The 17,790-nt window shown below is 34.5% G+C and overlaps 3 protein-coding genes across 3 annotated transcripts; 2 read left to right on the top strand and 1 right to left on the bottom strand.

The window, feature by feature from the left end:
- The first annotated feature begins 1,547 nt into the window (after nucleotides 1-1,547).
- Nucleotides 1,548-5,577, top strand: LOC110701022 (elongation factor 1-beta 2-like). Its single transcript, XM_021878601.1, has 6 exons — nucleotides 1,548-1,748; nucleotides 2,398-2,514; nucleotides 3,094-3,172; nucleotides 3,632-3,752; nucleotides 4,818-4,931; nucleotides 5,027-5,577. The coding sequence occupies exons 1-6, from the start codon at nucleotides 1,666-1,668 to the stop codon at nucleotides 5,188-5,190; spliced, it is 678 nt and encodes a 225-aa protein (XP_021734293.1). The 5' UTR covers nucleotides 1,548-1,665; the 3' UTR covers nucleotides 5,191-5,577.
- A 1,323-nt stretch (nucleotides 5,578-6,900) lies between these two features.
- On the top strand, nucleotides 6,901-8,967 carry LOC110701021 (probable E3 ubiquitin-protein ligase RHC1A). Its single transcript, XM_021878600.1, has 2 exons — nucleotides 6,901-7,065; nucleotides 7,559-8,967. The coding sequence occupies exon 2, from the start codon at nucleotides 7,659-7,661 to the stop codon at nucleotides 8,676-8,678; it is 1,020 nt and encodes a 339-aa protein (XP_021734292.1). The 5' UTR covers nucleotides 6,901-7,065; nucleotides 7,559-7,658; the 3' UTR covers nucleotides 8,679-8,967.
- A 1,648-nt stretch (nucleotides 8,968-10,615) lies between these two features.
- On the bottom strand, nucleotides 10,616-17,397 carry LOC110701020 (tyrosine-specific transport protein-like). Its single transcript, XM_021878599.1, has 14 exons — nucleotides 17,000-17,397; nucleotides 16,837-16,877; nucleotides 16,235-16,327; nucleotides 16,055-16,129; nucleotides 15,468-15,517; nucleotides 14,610-14,699; nucleotides 13,983-14,039; nucleotides 13,397-13,466; nucleotides 13,086-13,187; nucleotides 12,827-12,879; nucleotides 12,177-12,327; nucleotides 11,984-12,068; nucleotides 11,518-11,646; nucleotides 10,616-11,137 (listed from the first exon to the last, which is right to left on the bottom strand). Exons 1-14 carry the CDS (start codon nucleotides 17,289-17,291, stop codon nucleotides 10,956-10,958), a joined length of 1,470 nt encoding a protein of 489 aa, XP_021734291.1. The 5' UTR covers nucleotides 17,292-17,397; the 3' UTR covers nucleotides 10,616-10,955.
- Between the last annotated feature and the right edge of the window lie 393 nt (nucleotides 17,398-17,790).

The raw sequence follows: 17,790 nt of genomic DNA, 5'->3' as shown, positions 1-17,790 counted from the left end.
AGGGGAGGCGGTGCACGATGCAAGCCGAAGATACAAAAAACCAACACGAAAACGAAAACAAAAACGAGAAAGGAAAAAAACAACCTAGGGGAGTAGATCGGAGGCTCGCCGATGCCGTGGCATGGGCGGTGAGCCGCACGCCCGCCGGCGAGCCTCATGGCCGGAGCAGTTTTTGGGAGAGCGGTAGGGTTTGGGAGAGAGAGAGAGAGCTTTTTGGGTCTTGATATTTGGTTTTTTTAAGTTCACTTCAGAGTTCAACAGTCAATTAATCTACTAATTTCATTGCATTTTTATTCTTTGCGAAATGCTAAAGTTCGGTGATCAGAAAAAACAATATTTGAGGTATTGAGGTGGGCTCTATGCAAATCTAGAAGAAAACCTTGGAGGTGTTTGGTTTTTATTCTTTTTAAAGGGTTTTTTTTTTTTTTTTTTTTTTTTTTTTTTTTTTTTTTTTTTTTTTTTTTTTAAAGGTTAGGACTAAAGAGAGAGGCAAAATTGAAGTTAGATGAACCCAAGCCTATACTGATTGTGCTTGGTTGAAAAAGGTCGGATTGAGAGAGAGTTTTGAGTTCAATAGAGTGATGAATTATAATAGTTAAAGGGAACTAAATATTCGGGTTTGTTTGACATTGTTGTAATTTTCTGTTTTTGGGTTTTTTGTTTTCTAAAAGTATATGATATGAGTCCTATAATGAATCGAAAATTATATAAACTTATTAAATTTATGATAATTTTGAAAACTGACAACAGAAAAGTGGAAACACCTTTTGTTTTCTCTTTTTGGTTTTAAAAAAAAACAGGAAACTGAAAATCAAAAACCAAAACTGATGCCAACACAAGCCCTACTTATCCATTTCGTTTTTTTTTTAAATTGTATCACTTCCTTTCTAACAAATCATTAACCCACAATCTCCTTTTTTTTTATATTTTTTTAAAAATCTTCCAAAAAATTGACTTACACATTAAAGTCCATAAACCCTAGCCATGAGACGAGCAAGAAAAAAAAAAGTGAATTATCATAAAATAATAGTTATTACTCGTATAATATCAGAGAATGAAACCCATTATGTATTTTATTCCACTTAGCTTGCCTTCTATTGAGGGTCTATTCTCTTACGTTGAAATTCAGTTCAGTTCAGTTTAGTTCAGCTCAATTCAGTTCAACTCCTAAATTTCTTCTCTTATAAAATATTTAGTTCAGCTCAGCTCAGTTCAGTTCAGTCAATGAGAACATGCCCTAATTATAGTCATATGTGGTCAAACCGATACACTTAGAAAAAGCGAATGAAGACATGGAGCAAGTTGAACCGAACATAACCAAACTACTATAAAGTATATAAGTTGTTTCAAAAAAAAAAAAAAAACTAAAGTATATAAAAGTACTTGTGTAGTTGTGTAAGTACTTATGTAGTTGTGTAATATACGGAGTATTTACTTGTCAAAAAAAAAAAAAAAAAAAAAAAAAAATGTGGGGGAAGTTTAACAAAGGAAAGAGGTTTATGCGAAGTAGGAATATTCGGAGTTTTTCCAAAATCTCTAGGGTTTTGGCATATAAAAAGAAATTCAGCCATCAATTCTTCTTCCTTTTCTCTCCGCCTCACTCTCTTCTTTAACTCTCTTGAACTCATCTCTGTTCTTCTCTCTCCTCAAATTTCATCCTTAATAATGGCAGTTTTCAAGGATTTGCACACTGAGACTGGTCTCAAATCTCTCGATGATCACCTTTCTGGAAAATCCTACGTTTCTGGGTAATTTTTTCTATATTTTAATTTCCTTATTTTTTGATCCAATTTTATTATTGTTTAGTTTTGTTGATTTGTAGCACTGTATTGATTTTGTAGCTGAATTGTATTGAATTAGTAACAATCTGATTGATATGCTTGTTTATCGATTTCAATTGATTTATTTGCCGCTTCGATTTGAACTTTGTTGAATGTAACTTTATGATGATGATTGAACTTGTGTAAAATTATATGGTAATGTTGAATTAATGTTATACAATGTGATTTTTTGTGCGACGATTCTCGAAAATTAAAGTGATTTAGAAACTGGGATGGGTTCCATTGAGAGATTCCATGTGTTTACATTGTTGATTCATTGACATTCTGTTGATTAAAAGGTGCCAACTTTTGAAACAGTTTTGATTTTTGTGGATTTTTGCTAATTCAATTGGATCCATAATATTTTATTGTATAAGTTAATGCAACATAATAATATCATGATTTGTTATTGTGTGTAAGCAATATAACATTGTTGATTGATAATATAATTTAATTAGATCCTTAATATGTGTCGAAATTTACTGAAACCCGATTATATTTTGGATTGGAAGAGTATTGCCCCTATTTTTTTCTGTTCATTGGACTTATGTTTGTAAACTTCATTACTATTGTAAAGGGATGAGCTGACCAAGGATGACATCAAGGTGTACTCTGCAGTATTGGAGAAGCCAAGTGATTCTTTCCCAAATGCAAGCAAGTGGTACGAGAGCGTATCCCAACAGCTCGCCGCAAGGTTTGTGACTGATTTTCACCACTCTTTCCAATCTTTCCTAATTTACTTTTAGCTTCGGTGATGATAAAACCTGGATGTGTGGAAGCTGTTTAACAGCAGCAATCTAAGTTCGGTTACGAAAATGCATCACAATATGGTTTTCCATGTCAAGGTGTTATAATGGTTTTCCTGTCAGCAAACCGTCATGAAAATGCATCACAATATTAAAGCATCTATACTCTCTTAGTTCTTGATTTATAGGACACGTATGATTTGAGATCACTTAAACTGAACTGGGTTATTATCCGACAAGTATCCATCACTAATTTGAGTTTTACATTTCAAACATGGAGGTAGTATGGATGTATGGGTAGATCCAAAATTTAACAAGTTTTAAGTAGTCAGTGGCTTGTTATGTTGGGAGGTGTAAAGAAATTTTACCCCGCTTGCACATCCTTTTGCGGTAGAGATAATTTTATTTTGTCTGTTTGTTTTTTCTAGAATAGAAATTCTCCAAGATTTTTTTTTGTTCTTTTGGAGTTCTTAAGAGTGAGTTCAACATCTGATCAGTTGTTATTTTTTTTTTTATTATGATGACAGTTTCCCTGGCCAAGCTGCCGGTGTGAGATTTTCTTCCCAGGGAGCTCCTGCTGCATCTGCTCCTGCTGAGGAAAAGAAGGTTTGTTCTTATATTTAATTGTGCTTCTTTAGTTGTCTTCTGATATAAAGATGGTTGTAACTTGTGATGTACTAAGGTTAGAAATGGTACTGCTTACACTTGCCAAGGCTGTTGACAAAAACAAATAACTTTGTATAATTTACTGTTTTACTCATCAAAATCCAGTGATATTTCATTAGTCTCTAATTAAAGGACCTTTATGATTTATAGAACTCAAATAATAACAAATGAGCAATATGAATGAGATTGAACATATGATTTTGTAGTAATAGTATATGTAATAGAAGAAAGTAAAAAAAATGGTTTGAATTTATATTGTTTATAAGATGATCTGAAAGCGCTGCGATCTCAATGTCAATTTATTTTTTATAAATATAGCCTACGATTTTTCTTCTCCTTCTGTCATTGTTTGATAGTGTTATGGTTCTCTTATGCAATTTTTTTTTTGTAAATTTGCAGGAAGCAACTGCTGAAGATGATGACGATGATATGGATCTCTTTGGTGATGAGACCGAGGAAGAGAAGAAGGCTGCAGAAGAGAGAGAGGCAGCTAAGAAGGCATCTGGAAAGAAGAAAGAAAGTAAGATTTTTGTTTTGAATTATGCCTAAATTTTCTTAGTTTTCTTTGCTTTGGGTGGGGTGAGCTAGTCAAAGATATTATTCCGAAACTTATGTGATCTCAATGTCGGTTGAGTGAAATTGCTGAAGAGACAACTTATGTGCATTCTGTCAGCGTTAAATTTCTGAGCATTACACCTGGATAATGGGTGCTATGCATGAACTAACGCTAAAGTAATATCCTTCTCCAGAGACTTTTATCCTATAGCGGAAGTACTATAGTCTTTCCCTTTGGAGATGGGAAAATTGTTTGTTTTAATGTCATATATATGTGGAAATAATCTGTAGATAATGCTTCATAACGCAGAGGTTGATTCATCAATCTTTTAATCTGGAAATACTGTGATCGGATATCAATCGATTCTAATTGCAGAAGAGAGAGACTATATGTTTTATATCATTGTGTGCAAGCGTTGAATTTCGAGCGTTACACCTGGATAAATGGGTCTTATGCATGAACCAGCGCCAAAGTAATACCCTTCTCCAGATATTATAGCTATAGCGGAAGAACTATAGTCCTCTTTTACTTTGGAGATGGGGAAATTGTTTATTTTACTGTTGTATATGCTTGGTGTTATCTTAGATAATAATATTTATAATTTGAAAGCACTGTGATCTCAATTTCAAATGAATCTTATTGTGAAAGAGAGTATTATGTGCATTCTGTCATTTTTGTCAAGCGTTGAATTTCGAGCGTTACACCTGGATAATGGGTCTTATGCATGAACCATCGCCAAAGTAATACCCTTGTCCAGTTATTTTTTATCCTATAGCAGAAGAACTATAGTCTGCTTTTCCTTTGGAGATGGGGAAATTTTTATTTCATTGTAATATACTAATATGTGCTTTGTGTAATCTGAGATTATAATTTTTCATATGGATATGCACTCGTTTGGGTATAGTATGACCGGTCCTACATAACTGTTGCTGAATTCATTTCATGACTGTTGCTGAATTCATTTCATGTGAAACAGCTCTATAGCCCATGTAACTTTTTTGTCTCTGACTATTCTACCTATGTTACTAGGTGGAAAATCTTCCATTCTTCTTGATGTGAAGCCATGGGATGATGAAACCGACATGCAGAAGCTTGAAGAGGCTGTTCGCAGTGTCCAGATGGAAGGTCTCACATGGGGAGCATGTATGATCCTATCTATTTCCATTCTCACCTTTTATTAATTTCAACTTTGCAATTTTATATGTTGTGAGCTAAATGTCCCATGTTTTTTCCTGCAGGCAAATTGGTCCCAGTTGGTTACGGTATTAAGAAGATGACAATCATGATGACCATTGTTGACGACCTTGTTTCCGTCGACAACCTCATCGAAGACTACCTCACAGCCGAGCCAAGAAACGAATACATCCAGAGCTGTGATATTGTCGCCTTCAACAAGATTTAAGAGGACTACATAGTATAGCTCTATTCCGGGTTTTAGTAGTTCTTAATCTGGGATGCTTTAGTTTGTGTCTAAAGATTTTGTTTTCGTTGCATTGTCTTATAGGTGGTGTGTATGGTTCGAGGGATGAGTGGGGCTGTAAAACTCCGAGATTTATTTTAACGGTAACAGTTTTTATCAAATCGGATTCTTTGTTAGTATTATAGGTACCGATGTGCTGCCAATCTGCAGATTATATCAGTCATTAAGATTGTTCCGAGTCCGGTGCAAGTGTGTACGGCGTATTTTGTTCTTCTCCTGTTTTGGGGGTTGCAGGGTTGGTGAACCTAAATTCAGTGTTTTTCATGTTTTTTCCAAGCTATCATTTATGAAAGTAACATGACTACGGCATTCTTTTCGCTATTGTGATGATGCAAATGGTGAAGTCTTTAAAAAAAATGCGAACTATGTAACGAAAAAGACCTTGACTTTTGACCTTTTCAAATGTAGTTTATTAAGCCAATAACTAGCAATATACGAGGTTGATATTTCGTGTAAATGTCAATGACAAGTTCAAATTGATTTTCTTATTAATAATGCGTTTTAGAATATTAGAAGTACAAGTTGATTGTTGTTACGTGTTATAATAATATTTATCTTAAAAAAATTAGTGCTATACACGGTATTGACTATAAGTAAGTCCAATAAAATTGTCACAGCTAAGCTTAGTTTAGGTGGAAGATTATTGATTACATGGTATTGATTGTAAGTGATTCATAACGGTTACTTAGATTATGATTTGACGTCTACACAAGCACACAACTATGTATTAATGTATGATAAAATTATTAATGTATGATAAAATTGTCCAATATATATTGTAATTAAACCAAGCTAAGCTAGTTTGTTGTAAGATTATTGATTACACTGATTTTTTTTCATTATTATTTATAAATATTGTCAATACTATATGCTTATTGGCTCATACTTTAATAAGCTCCCATAATCTCCTTAAATTGTAATATATACTGTAATTAAACCAAGCTAAGCTAGTTTAATAAGCTCCCGTAATCTCTTAAAATTGTTCCAACCAATAAAAAAAAAATTCAAAAAAAAATAAAAAAATAAGAAATAGTTACTGTTTACACAATTACATCTTTTGAATTTGAAAATAGAAAAATATTCATATCAGTTATCAAAAAAATCACAAATGTCCAAAAAAAATTGATAAAAATCATAAAAAAAAATCTTTTCAGTTTTTACACATATATATTTTTTAAACCTTTTTTTTATACTTCCTCTGTCTTTTTAGCTGTCACACTTTTATTTTCACAATTTGTTAGACAATTTTTTGAAAGAGAAAATTTAAAAAGACTCATAAATAAGAGAGATAGAGAGAAATAAATGTCAAAAATAAAAAATACTCCATAATCAGTAATATAACTAATTTATAATTTTTAAAATAAAATAGTACTCGTATTGCAACTAAAAAGAAATTGAGAAAGTATAAACTATAGCATTCCAAATAACTATCCAAAGTCATTATAAGTCAATATTTTATCAACAAAAATAAAAGTGTGCGGAAAAAAACAAAATCAACCCATGAGACAAGGCAAAGGCACGATAATTTCCACATTCCAAAACCGCTGACCTCATCATTAGCGTTTTCTAAAGTTAGGCGTAGTGCGCACCTTAGCGCATTTTAGCGTTTTCACCCAACCAACCCCATCAATCATCTATCAAAATTAATTTCCAATGGCTCTTATCAGATTCTAGAATTTCTTATTCCTCCCTTTCTCTCTCTAAATTTCACTTTCTCTCTCTAAAAAAAACACATTTTTGCAATAAACACTCTTTCTCTCTCTCCTCTCGTCACTTCAGTTTCCATGGTTGTCTCTGGTAAATCACTCTTTCTCTCTCTTCATTATTTATTTTTCATTGATGGGTTTGGATTTTTTTCATCTGGGAGTGATTTATTTTTGGTTATTATTTATGTAAAGTTATGTTCTTTAATTTGAACTTGATGTTTTTGTCAGCATCTTGTTGTTTAATTGGGTTAATTTGATGTGGGTTTTGTGTTTTCAGCATTTATTAATTTGCATGATTAGATTGATTTTGTTCTTTGAATCTGCTTTTCATTTTGTGATTTTGGTCAATTTCAGATCTTACTCTTAATTTGGGATTTTATGGATGATTGAATTGTTGAATTTGGTTTGAAAATGAAGTGATTGTTTGTAAATTGAATTGGGTATTTGGGATTTTGATTGGTGACTTTAGTGTAACATTTGTAACTGAAGTGTGAATTTCATCTTCCTGATAAAATTTGCAATTTGTTTTGATGAATTTGTTTGAAAAGTATGATTGAACATTAGAGTTACAAATTTTGATGCAGGGTGATTCTTGGTTGTTGAAGTTAGTAGATTTGGGGGATATTTGAGGGGGGAGATTTTGATCAAGGGGAAAGAAGTGAAAGGAGAGGGATTATTTTTACGATGTCGAGTGGTGGAAATACACACTGGTGTTATCAATGCAGGCAGCCAATTCGCCCTCGAAGCCGAGGCACGATTTGCCCCTATTGTGATGGAGGGTTTGTGCAAGAGTTAGAGGAGTTAGGTGGTGGTCCTGTTCCTGGTCCTGGTCCTGGTCCTGGTGGATATTCTACGGCTACTACTCATCCTTATGGAATGAGAGATGGTCCAGATCAATTACATGGAATTATGGAAGCTTTAGACTCTTTGATGATCCGGAATAATCCCGAGCATAGGTTAGGGTTAATTGAAGCTTTGGATGCATTTATGGGGCAAAGGAGGAGATATGGTTTAGATGCTGATCGTAGCCCTTGGTTGATTTTTCAAGGGCAAATGCCCGGAAGGATGCCAATGCCTAGAAGTGGTGGGTTTGAGATGTTCTTTAATGGAAACCCTGGAATTGGATTGAGCCGGGGAAATAATGGTGATCTGTTTGTGGGGCCTGGCCTTCAAGAGTTGATCGAGCAGCTAATGGTTGACAGGCAGGGGCCACCACCAGCCCCTCGAACAGCAATTGATGCAATGCCCATAGTCAAGATCACTCGGGCACATATCCAGACTGATTCACATTGCCCTGTTTGTAAAGATCAATTTGAGTTGGGCACTGAAGCTAGGCAAATGCCTTGCAATCACATGTACCATTCTGATTGCATTGTCCCATGGTTGGTCCAGCATAACTCATGCCCTGTTTGTCGCCATGAGTTAGGCTCGAGTTCTTCAAGTGGCAGACAAAGCACTAGTAGTGTGAGCAGAAGAAGTTCTAGTAACAACTCAAGAGAGAGAGGAAGTAGTGACCAGAATACGAGCAGGAGGAATCCATTCTCTTTCCTGTGGCCTTTTCGTTCATCAAACAGTAGCAGCACTCGTGAGTATGTTCCAACTAGCGCAAGCAATCCATCCCCACCCCCCCCACCACCACCCCCACCTCCAACCACTCATGAGAATCATGAGATGAATTACAGCGGGTGGCCTTTTGATTACTAGGTTATGTATGTGTGTAATCAGCATTGCTTGAATTACTTGCTGTCTTTGCTTGCATGCCTTTGAGATCAATTTGGCTATTTTAACTGAAATTTCGTAAATATGTTAAAATGGAACAAAGTTGCCTCAGACAATGACAATGTTTTGGTCCTGGTCCAAGAATTTTACAGGTTTCTGCCTTTTTTTTTTCTATAAATATTTTCTATTTCTGGGGGTAAGGCCTCATGTAGATGTTCATATGTATTATTCAGTTTCTTTTGCTAGTGCCATCTATTTCTGTTATTTTCTCTCAGTTTCTCTCGTCTTTCTATGCTTTCCAATGAGAACTCAGCTGTTGTCTTCTGAGTACATATTCTCCATTACTTGAGCCTCTTTATAGAGGTATCAGGTGTATTTCAGTAATTTCACTGTGGAGTTTCTTGAGAGCTCCATATTCACTGTTGTTGTATACGCTATTTTGGGCTGTTATTGTGGTGGTTTTGACAGCCGCCTTTAGCTGGTATGAATATTCTATGCTAGTATTGTATCAGCATATCCTATCCATCCCTTTTAGGATCAGTCTGAGAATCAGTTTTAGAACATGAGGCTATTTTATCGAGTTGACGCCCTTTGGAGGGAAGGGCATGGGAATAAGCTCGCCGTGTAGAGTATGTCAAGTTAGCGGTGGGAACCATTGAAAGCCATAGGTTAGCTTGTTGGCAGAGGAATTATTTCGGTGACTGAGACGTTCGTGTACAAAATCTACCCTAAGTTTACATACAGCTTTACTCCAGTTCATCATTGATAGGGACTTTATTTGGTGACTGAGACGGCTGTGTATGTTTGGCTACAAACTTAAAGAGATGTCCATGTACAAAATCTACCCTGAAGTAGGGCATGTTTTCATGTGCTTCTAGTTATTGACTTGTTTTTAGTGATGCATTCAATTGGCTACGAAGCGACCGAGCAGTGTGCTATGCTGCTCTTCTCATATCTCCTCAGCGCAGGGGTAGACCCGTATGTGCATCTAAGACGATTGTTGTGTGTAGGGTTCAGTTTTGAGAGAAGACTTTACCTTTCTTTTTTACCATGCAAATACTCGTATTGATTAGGTGGTGAAATCCTGAATCATGATTATGAATATCTTTGATTGTTTGCCAGCTGTAGGTTGTTAACATGAGATAAGATGAGATTTTTGAAAATTTGTTAGATTAGGAACTACATTGATGGCAAATCATCTTAATATAGTACCTTTTAGAAGAGAAAAAAAAAAACTCAATTCGTTACTTTTCTTGACTTAAATCTGGTTATTTCTTCAAATCTGGATTTATCTTCAGTAAGAAAAAAAATTTGATGAAGGTTATGCCTTTTTGAATTTAACAATGTAAAAATATTCATGGATTCCTCTAGATTAATGATTGTAACAAATTCTACTTACCGTTGTATTATGAGATGAATCAGTATTGTTTTTATTAGAACGATGTCAACCAGTAGTGTTGGAGTAATGGAGTTGTAACAAATTTCGTTGGTATTATTTTTCTTTCGTAAAAAAAAATAAAATAATAATAATAAAAATTACTGTCTTCATTTTTGTAAAATTTTAGTGTAAAAATACCTAATTATACACTAGTTGGAATCGATTTAAAACTTTTATGTACTGGGCAATTAAGTTAAATTTCACTCATCTTAAAAAATAATAAGTAAAAATAATTTTAATGTAGTAAATTATAATAATATTAAGTAAAAATAATTTCAATTTGAAATAAAAAAGTATAGTTTAGCAAATAATTTCAATTTAGTAAAAATAATTTCAGTTCAATAAAAATAATATCAATTTAGTTAAATTAAGGTAAATGTGAACAGTAGTTTACATCAAATATATCCACCGTGACGTTGAAATGAAACAATGTGCATCAGCATAACAAGCTCAAAGAGATAAACAAAATATTAACCTTGATCAATAAAGCTCAAAGAGATGAACAAAATATTACAAGCTCAAAGAGATGAACAAAATATTACAAGCTCAAAGAGATGAACAAAATATTACAAGCTCAAAGAGATCATTATGGAGTATAATGGTATACTTAGTAATATTAGTTACTTACATGTAGATCTTGATGAAGGTTTAGTATGTGCACTTTTACTGTCATACACGCAGAGTTCTTAATATCCAAGGATCGGATCGTTTGTTCTTAAATGCTCTACTTCAAACAGCTTCTTGTTATTCTAGCCTAAAGTCTCAAAGCTTTTTGTTTCAATTTCTGTTGTCGCCTTCTTTTATTGGAGCATGTCACAATCTTCTCAAGAGTGATTGAAAGTCTTGAGTATTTCTGATGAAATGACCCATGCAGCGCCACCCATCACTAGGGAAAGAGTAACCTTTCCTCCGGGAACCTGCTGGGGCACTTTTGGGAGCTCTGGTGAAGTCAAGTATCGGTCTGACCAAGACATTGCTGCAGGAAGAATTCCGAAAAGCACCAATACTGCAAGATTACAGAAACTGTTAACTACTAGACACATACACCGTTCATCCCTAGATAATAAGCCACTATTCTATTCAAGACCGTCCTAAAAATATAAGCAAAGAATTCAAATATACTTCGTAGTATAATAGAAATGTATCCTCCTATTATACTTCTCCCATATTACCTTTAACGACACCCTTGACTAGAATAGTAGAATTCCAAAGGCAACAATGGGAAGGCGACTTAAAACTTTGCATAGTGAATGGTTATGGTATTAATAAGCAGTTTGTTAAAAATGCTACCCTAAACAAATGCGGCTTATTGTCTAGAGATGGCAGGAGTAATCCTACTAGAATTTACGTAATCAGTCAACTGAAAGACGCAAGACATATGCTTACCACCATACGTTCCAGCAAAATCCAAAGCCTTGAAAAAAATTTCGGGGTCTAACAGTGCAAGCACCAATGGTGGGAGCAAAGTAATCAGATATGGAAGTGGTTTGCTTTGACCAGCAGGGAGTTTCAGCACTGCAATAATGGTTGGGAAACCTCAGTCTTCAATTAGGTACCAATCAAAAGATGCATAAGATATCAACTATTTATACTTCAATCAATTGGAACGTAATTTTCTAAAATTTGCACTTTCTTTCACAAGAGCAGAAGAATTGTTTTTCAAAACATGTGCCAGAGTAAATGAAGCCAAAACCAATATAATTACAAGTTTCTTGAAACTGTTAGAACTTTTTCACAAAAATCTTAATTTGCAAAATAAAAATCTTCAGCCAATGCGAATTATATAATACAGCCATAACAACAATGCAAGTATCATAAACAATTCTATAGCAGGAAAAGGAGAAGTGCTTACAATCAGCTAAAAAGTCGGCAAGTCCCAGAACAAATCCAATGTATGATGTCCCAATAGCAAAAATTGAAAAGGTATCGACTATTGGCTGCATTGCATAAATTTCCAAAAACAGAAGCAATGTGTAGAATTGGTCAATCTGCTTCCACTGAGTCAACAACACCAAAACTATAAAGAAAATTCAAAATACAATTACCCCAACAACTCCATTGCTTGATCTCAGTTCTTGTAATGGATCAAGAATCTTCCCAACATCTGAATCTAGATTAGTGAAGGTACCAAGAATTACACCATTCCAAACAAGAAATAGAAGCAGGGGAATAGCGGTTCCTACGACAACTGCTGTCCTGCAAGAGAACAGATATACTCATAATATACCAGAAACAAGAGCTTAAGTTGTCATAAAATCATATGGCAAGCTGGAGTATCAGATTATGCTGCTTATATGTAAACCATGACAAAGTATGTTCACTTCAGTACCATGCAAGAGGATTAGATCATTACCTGTCTTTGATCAACAATATGTTAAAACATACAATTGGTGCAATAACCTTTATGATAACATTTCTTAATGTGCCAATGATGAAGAGAGGATAGGAATGGTCCGGTTATTATGAAGGTTTTTTTTCTGTAAAAAGAAAGTCATTTCCGGGATTAAGAATGGTTGGAACAGCATAACAATGCTAATTATGGATGGAGGAATACTATCGAGTTTAACCATTTCTTTGTCTATATTGACTCTAGCATTTGGTCTTGGATAACATCACAATGCAAATAAATGTACTTCACAATTTGTCCTAAAATAATGAAATGCAGCAATGATGACAATGCTAATCAAAGATTCACCTTACTTTTGACAGATCACCCTCCAAGTTTGTGCAAAGGACAGGCACCACGTTCTGAACAAACCAAAGAAAAGACATGCTTCATAAACAAAATTAATGAGCTAAAACAAATTGTGAGATTTGTATCAAGATTTACCTTCAATTAATATTATTTCAATTATACATTGAAAATAATTAATGATTGATTGGTGAAGTTAGACAAGAAAAAAAGAACGAGACAGGAGACACACTTTAAGGGGCATAGGGATTAGCTTACTTACATGATAGACATAAGCAAGTGCTATGACAGGTATACTTGAAGGCACAGCTTCAAAATTGGCCTTCAAAAGAGCATCAAGATGTAGGTCTGCACTAGCAACGACCTGGAGATAACGAAATCATATTCTATTAAAAAAAGTGAAGTGAAAATCTGGTCTTAAGCACAAAAAATCATGGTTCCGCCTAGTATAAACATGGCCAATATGAAGCAGCTCTAACACATTTCATAATAAAAAGAATAAACTTAAATAGATAAAGAAAGAAGAGGGGCAATGGGAGAAGGGCCACTCAGCTCATAAAGAGGATGTCTCACCACTAAAGCTGTAAATGCAGTAATGATCCCCAACACTAACAGTCCATTAACAGCACCAATGAAACGTTGGCTGCAGGATAAAAGTAAAAACAAATTTCATCTTGGTAGAACAAACTCAAGCGATAAGCTTATGAAATACGAGTAACAGAGAAATAGAGTTATGAGTGCCACTCTGTCACTATGTTTCAAAATCAATGACTCAAATTTTATGATGCAGCATTCAAGAAAGAAGATGAATTAATGATACAAGAAATAAATAACTATCATCTCACTAAAACATGAAGGACCATCTTCACTCTTCAGTGAACTAAATAAGTAAGCACATGGCAAAAGGGAAATGAAAAAAACCAGAGCTGGTTGATCATGGAAAATATTTTTCTTCCATTCCTGAGTAAAGGTTCATCTTCAAAAGAACATATTTTGGGCCCACATACCCCACTCACATTTTTTTTCTATTACAGTTTCTGATTTTCAATATCCTTAAATTCCTTTCAAAAAGGATGAGTTACAGGACAGAGGGAGTAAAAAAAAGAGCATACCCAAATAGTTCTATCACAATAATATTGAGCAAAAGGCGTACACATACCTTCCAAAGTAACATAATCCTCCAAAAGCCAGTGAAAACAATGCTGCACTTTCCCATCTGTCATAACAATTAAATTCATCAAAATCTTTACACTAGACCCACTGCATAAAATGAATGAGTTTAAATTGTGTTACAACTTGCAACCATTAACCATGAGCACAGCTACAGTGGCTAATTCAATTCAAAAGGTAATTATAAAATACAGATACAGTGATACACAATAAGTCCAGACCAAGTCAAGAATTACAGAAGGCTCAAATACTTCATCAACTACAAGCTGAGAGACTTGCATATCGATGCCTTAAAGTCAGCTATGTCAACTCTACCCATGAGTGTCGTTTCTATTTTCTAATCCAGGATATGCCTACGGGTAAAATACACCACCCAAGCTTACCTGACACTTCTAACCTTTTTATAGGACACGGAAACACAGGGCTAAATCATTTATGTATACTCAGAATAAATCCAACGCAAACTAGAAGCTAAATATTCACACATGGAGAATGACTATATCACTATTATTTCAATTGCGTATGAGCACTAAGAAAATAACTAATACCAACAATAGATGCACTTATGCTTTACCAAATTCAAAGGAAAGGAGATTGCTTGAAGCATAGCTCATACAGTGGAATTCCAAGGTAATTTGTCAATATATCTGACGACCGTGCAATGTAGGCAACAAGGAGAGCATAATGTATAAAAATGTATGACCAGCTGCAGTACAAGGAAACACAGTCGTTAGTTAATATACGAACAACTATCCTCAATAGATTCATCAAGCAAAATGCGTTAGGTAATGAATTTAAAATTCATGTTCTGTAATGCACAAAAAAGTAAAAGAAGAAATGTTTGCTGCAAGATTTAGTTAGAATATTTTAAGAATTCTCAAGACAAGCTAATGCAATATGCAACTCAATTAAAAACTGCCATGCTGGATATACAACCAAAATCAATTGCTCAGACACATGGAAGTTTATCCCACCCTAATGTGTTCCTTTTTCAAATACATCTTCTCCAATAAGCCAGAGTTTTATTTTATTTTTCTATGCCAGACACCCCAACAAACAAGCACTTGTAGTATGAGGGTTACTGGTTCTTTAACAGTTACTCTTTCACTTGGCCTTAACTGTCTATAGATCACTGCATAGTAATGTAATGAGGATAGACTCTTGTAACCTACCCTTATTTTCTAGGGCTAAGCTGAACCACTATCTTTGTGAAGGCTCTGCTTATACCACCCATCCAACTATTTAAGTTAAATGAGATGTGCATTCTGAAGTTGAAGTAACATAAATCAGTTTAACTTTAAGGTTCAAGGATTTACAAGGGGCAATATAGTCCTTGTAAACTACTTCTAACAAGTCAAATGTTAAGATCCTAGACAAAAGTAAGTAGAAAATTATACTCTTCTTAAATCTTCAGATGTAGGAGACACTAGAAGTTTCTTATGTACATAATCATAATTCAAACAAAATGTCTTACCAAGCAACTTGGACTCCCACTGAACCTACCGTTCTCTTTGCCATTGACACCTGAAAACAATTTCCAATTAATAATATGTCTGCATAAGAAAGACACAGGCAACATTCATCTCTTCAAAAAAACGAAAGTCAGCAGTTTAAAAATTACACCATCAATCATTGCATATGAGTAAAGAAACATTGGTCACAATTTTGAAAGAAGGATAAAGCGACATATAGGTCACATACTGATTAAAGATGTTCAAAGAATGATAGTGATACTTGGTAGTTGTTGTAATGAACAAATGATGCATGACATTCCTAAAAACCACAAAATCAAACATTCCTTTTACTAATGCACTTGCATATGTTCTAAGCAAAATCCAACTCAAGGCTCCAAAAAGAAAAAGACACGATACGTGTTTTGATCACTATGATGATATGATAGTGTTGCATAATCACAAGAAGGAGTGAAATGAAACTTGCAAATTAAATGGAACTAATTCATTCATGGCCTGATTTGGGTTTCTCAAAGTAGTAAGGGAGCTGTATTTTCTTGTCCATTCAAAATATTAACAATCCTGAAGATAATGATAGGGCATGAATTACCAGAGAGACACCCCCAGAACCCAACTCGCACATCGTATTTACATTAACTTCAGCAATTAGTAAGCCAGTTGCAACCTGCAAATGTTCAAAAATATTGTTTAGACCATCCACCAGTGCATCAGTACATGATCACTATTCAACCATGACAATCAAATTAACAAATCCGCTGCAAATCCCCACCATGTATACCCAACAACCAATGCACGCCACCGCAGAGGCAAGAAACCCTGATTCTTGTGTCACAGCAGGAATTGCTAAAATCCCTGCACCAATCTGTAAAGTTCTCGGAAAACAAAAAAAATGAGTTAAACAAAACAGCAAGGGAAACTCGGTAAAATTGAGTAATCAACTAATCATATGAAGTCCATGTAATAGTTGAAGATATATATACACCATAAAAAGAAACAATTGAACATGTAAAAGCAATATAGTATAAGGCAATTAAAGTCCCACTATCAATGTATGTAAGCACAATGCACTCAAAAGCTTCTATATTATCATCATCATAATTTTTAGGCACCTTTAGTTTGAAAGGAGCATCAGTTATCAGACCTCCTCCCAACCACTGAACCACACACACACACTTAACCAAAGCCATAACTCAAAACAAGTAACACAATATATTTCTTCTAGGCGCGTAACATAGTGCTTTACTGCTTTTACATACATTAATTTATCCCCCTAACTAGGAGATGGGCACATATAATATAATCCAGAAATCAATAATGTACACTCAAACACTCAAATTTTATGCACTAAGCTAAATTAGGAGGTGGGGATACCGTAGTTCCTGCCACAAGGAAGATTGAACTGCTAAGGCTACCTGCCAACAGAATTTAAGAAAGGAATGATCATTGATCAAGAAAACAATCAAACTTCAAAAATAAGAATTTAATTAATTAAAATTTCAAGCAAAATGGGCAAAAAATAAGCTAAATTTCTAACCAGGTTCATGCTTCAAAGTGGCTTGATTAAGATTTGAGAACAACCTCTCAAATTCATTCTTTTCAACTTCTTTTCCCAAATCTTCTTCTTCCTCTTTGAGTGATTTTTGGGTGGGTTGGCTTTGTTTTTGAGAGAAACATCTTAAGCTGGGATTTCTGAGGTGATTAGACAAATGGGTATTGGGAAATTGAGGAAATTGAACAGAATTTAAGGGTTTAACTTGATGAAGATGATGGTGAAACAGAATTTGGCGGGTTTTGGGGTTGAAGAATGAAGTGTTAAGCAACGCCATTTTTCTTTCATCAATCAAGTAAAGACATGAAATTTTTCATTTTTGCAATAAAGTTGTAGTTGGTTCATGTTGTACGAATTGTGAGCATTGTAAGGGTCCACGTTATCAGCAAGTAGATCAGTAGATGTTCGTTTTACTTTCTTGGTTTTGCTATCTTTGCATTATTCCATCATGGTACATTTGGTCTAATGAAGTAAGTTTTAATTGCTAATTATTGGAAGTATTACTTTGTATTATGGATAGTGAGTTCAAAGAGTTCATGGATTAAATACAAGCTCAATTTACATATCAATTGTTATGGAGGTCGTCCCATTTAAACTCTGGAAGAACAACAATTTATCACGGAGTAAAAGTCACTACCTCAAATAGCGATTTTACCCATTTTAACCGCAAAAATTACACTAACAAAGATAAACTTGTATTTCTCATTGTTATTTTACCCTCTCTAATTAGGCAATTTAGAATATCTTGAACATTATGAGTACTCATTAATCACCAA

The sequence above is a fragment of the Chenopodium quinoa genome, unplaced genomic scaffold (assembly GCF_001683475.1).
Source record: "Chenopodium quinoa cultivar QQ74 unplaced genomic scaffold, ASM168347v1, whole genome shotgun sequence".
Lineage (NCBI taxonomy): Eukaryota > Viridiplantae > Streptophyta > Magnoliopsida > Caryophyllales > Amaranthaceae > Chenopodium > Chenopodium quinoa.
This window is presented reverse-complemented; position numbering and strand designations above follow the sequence as displayed.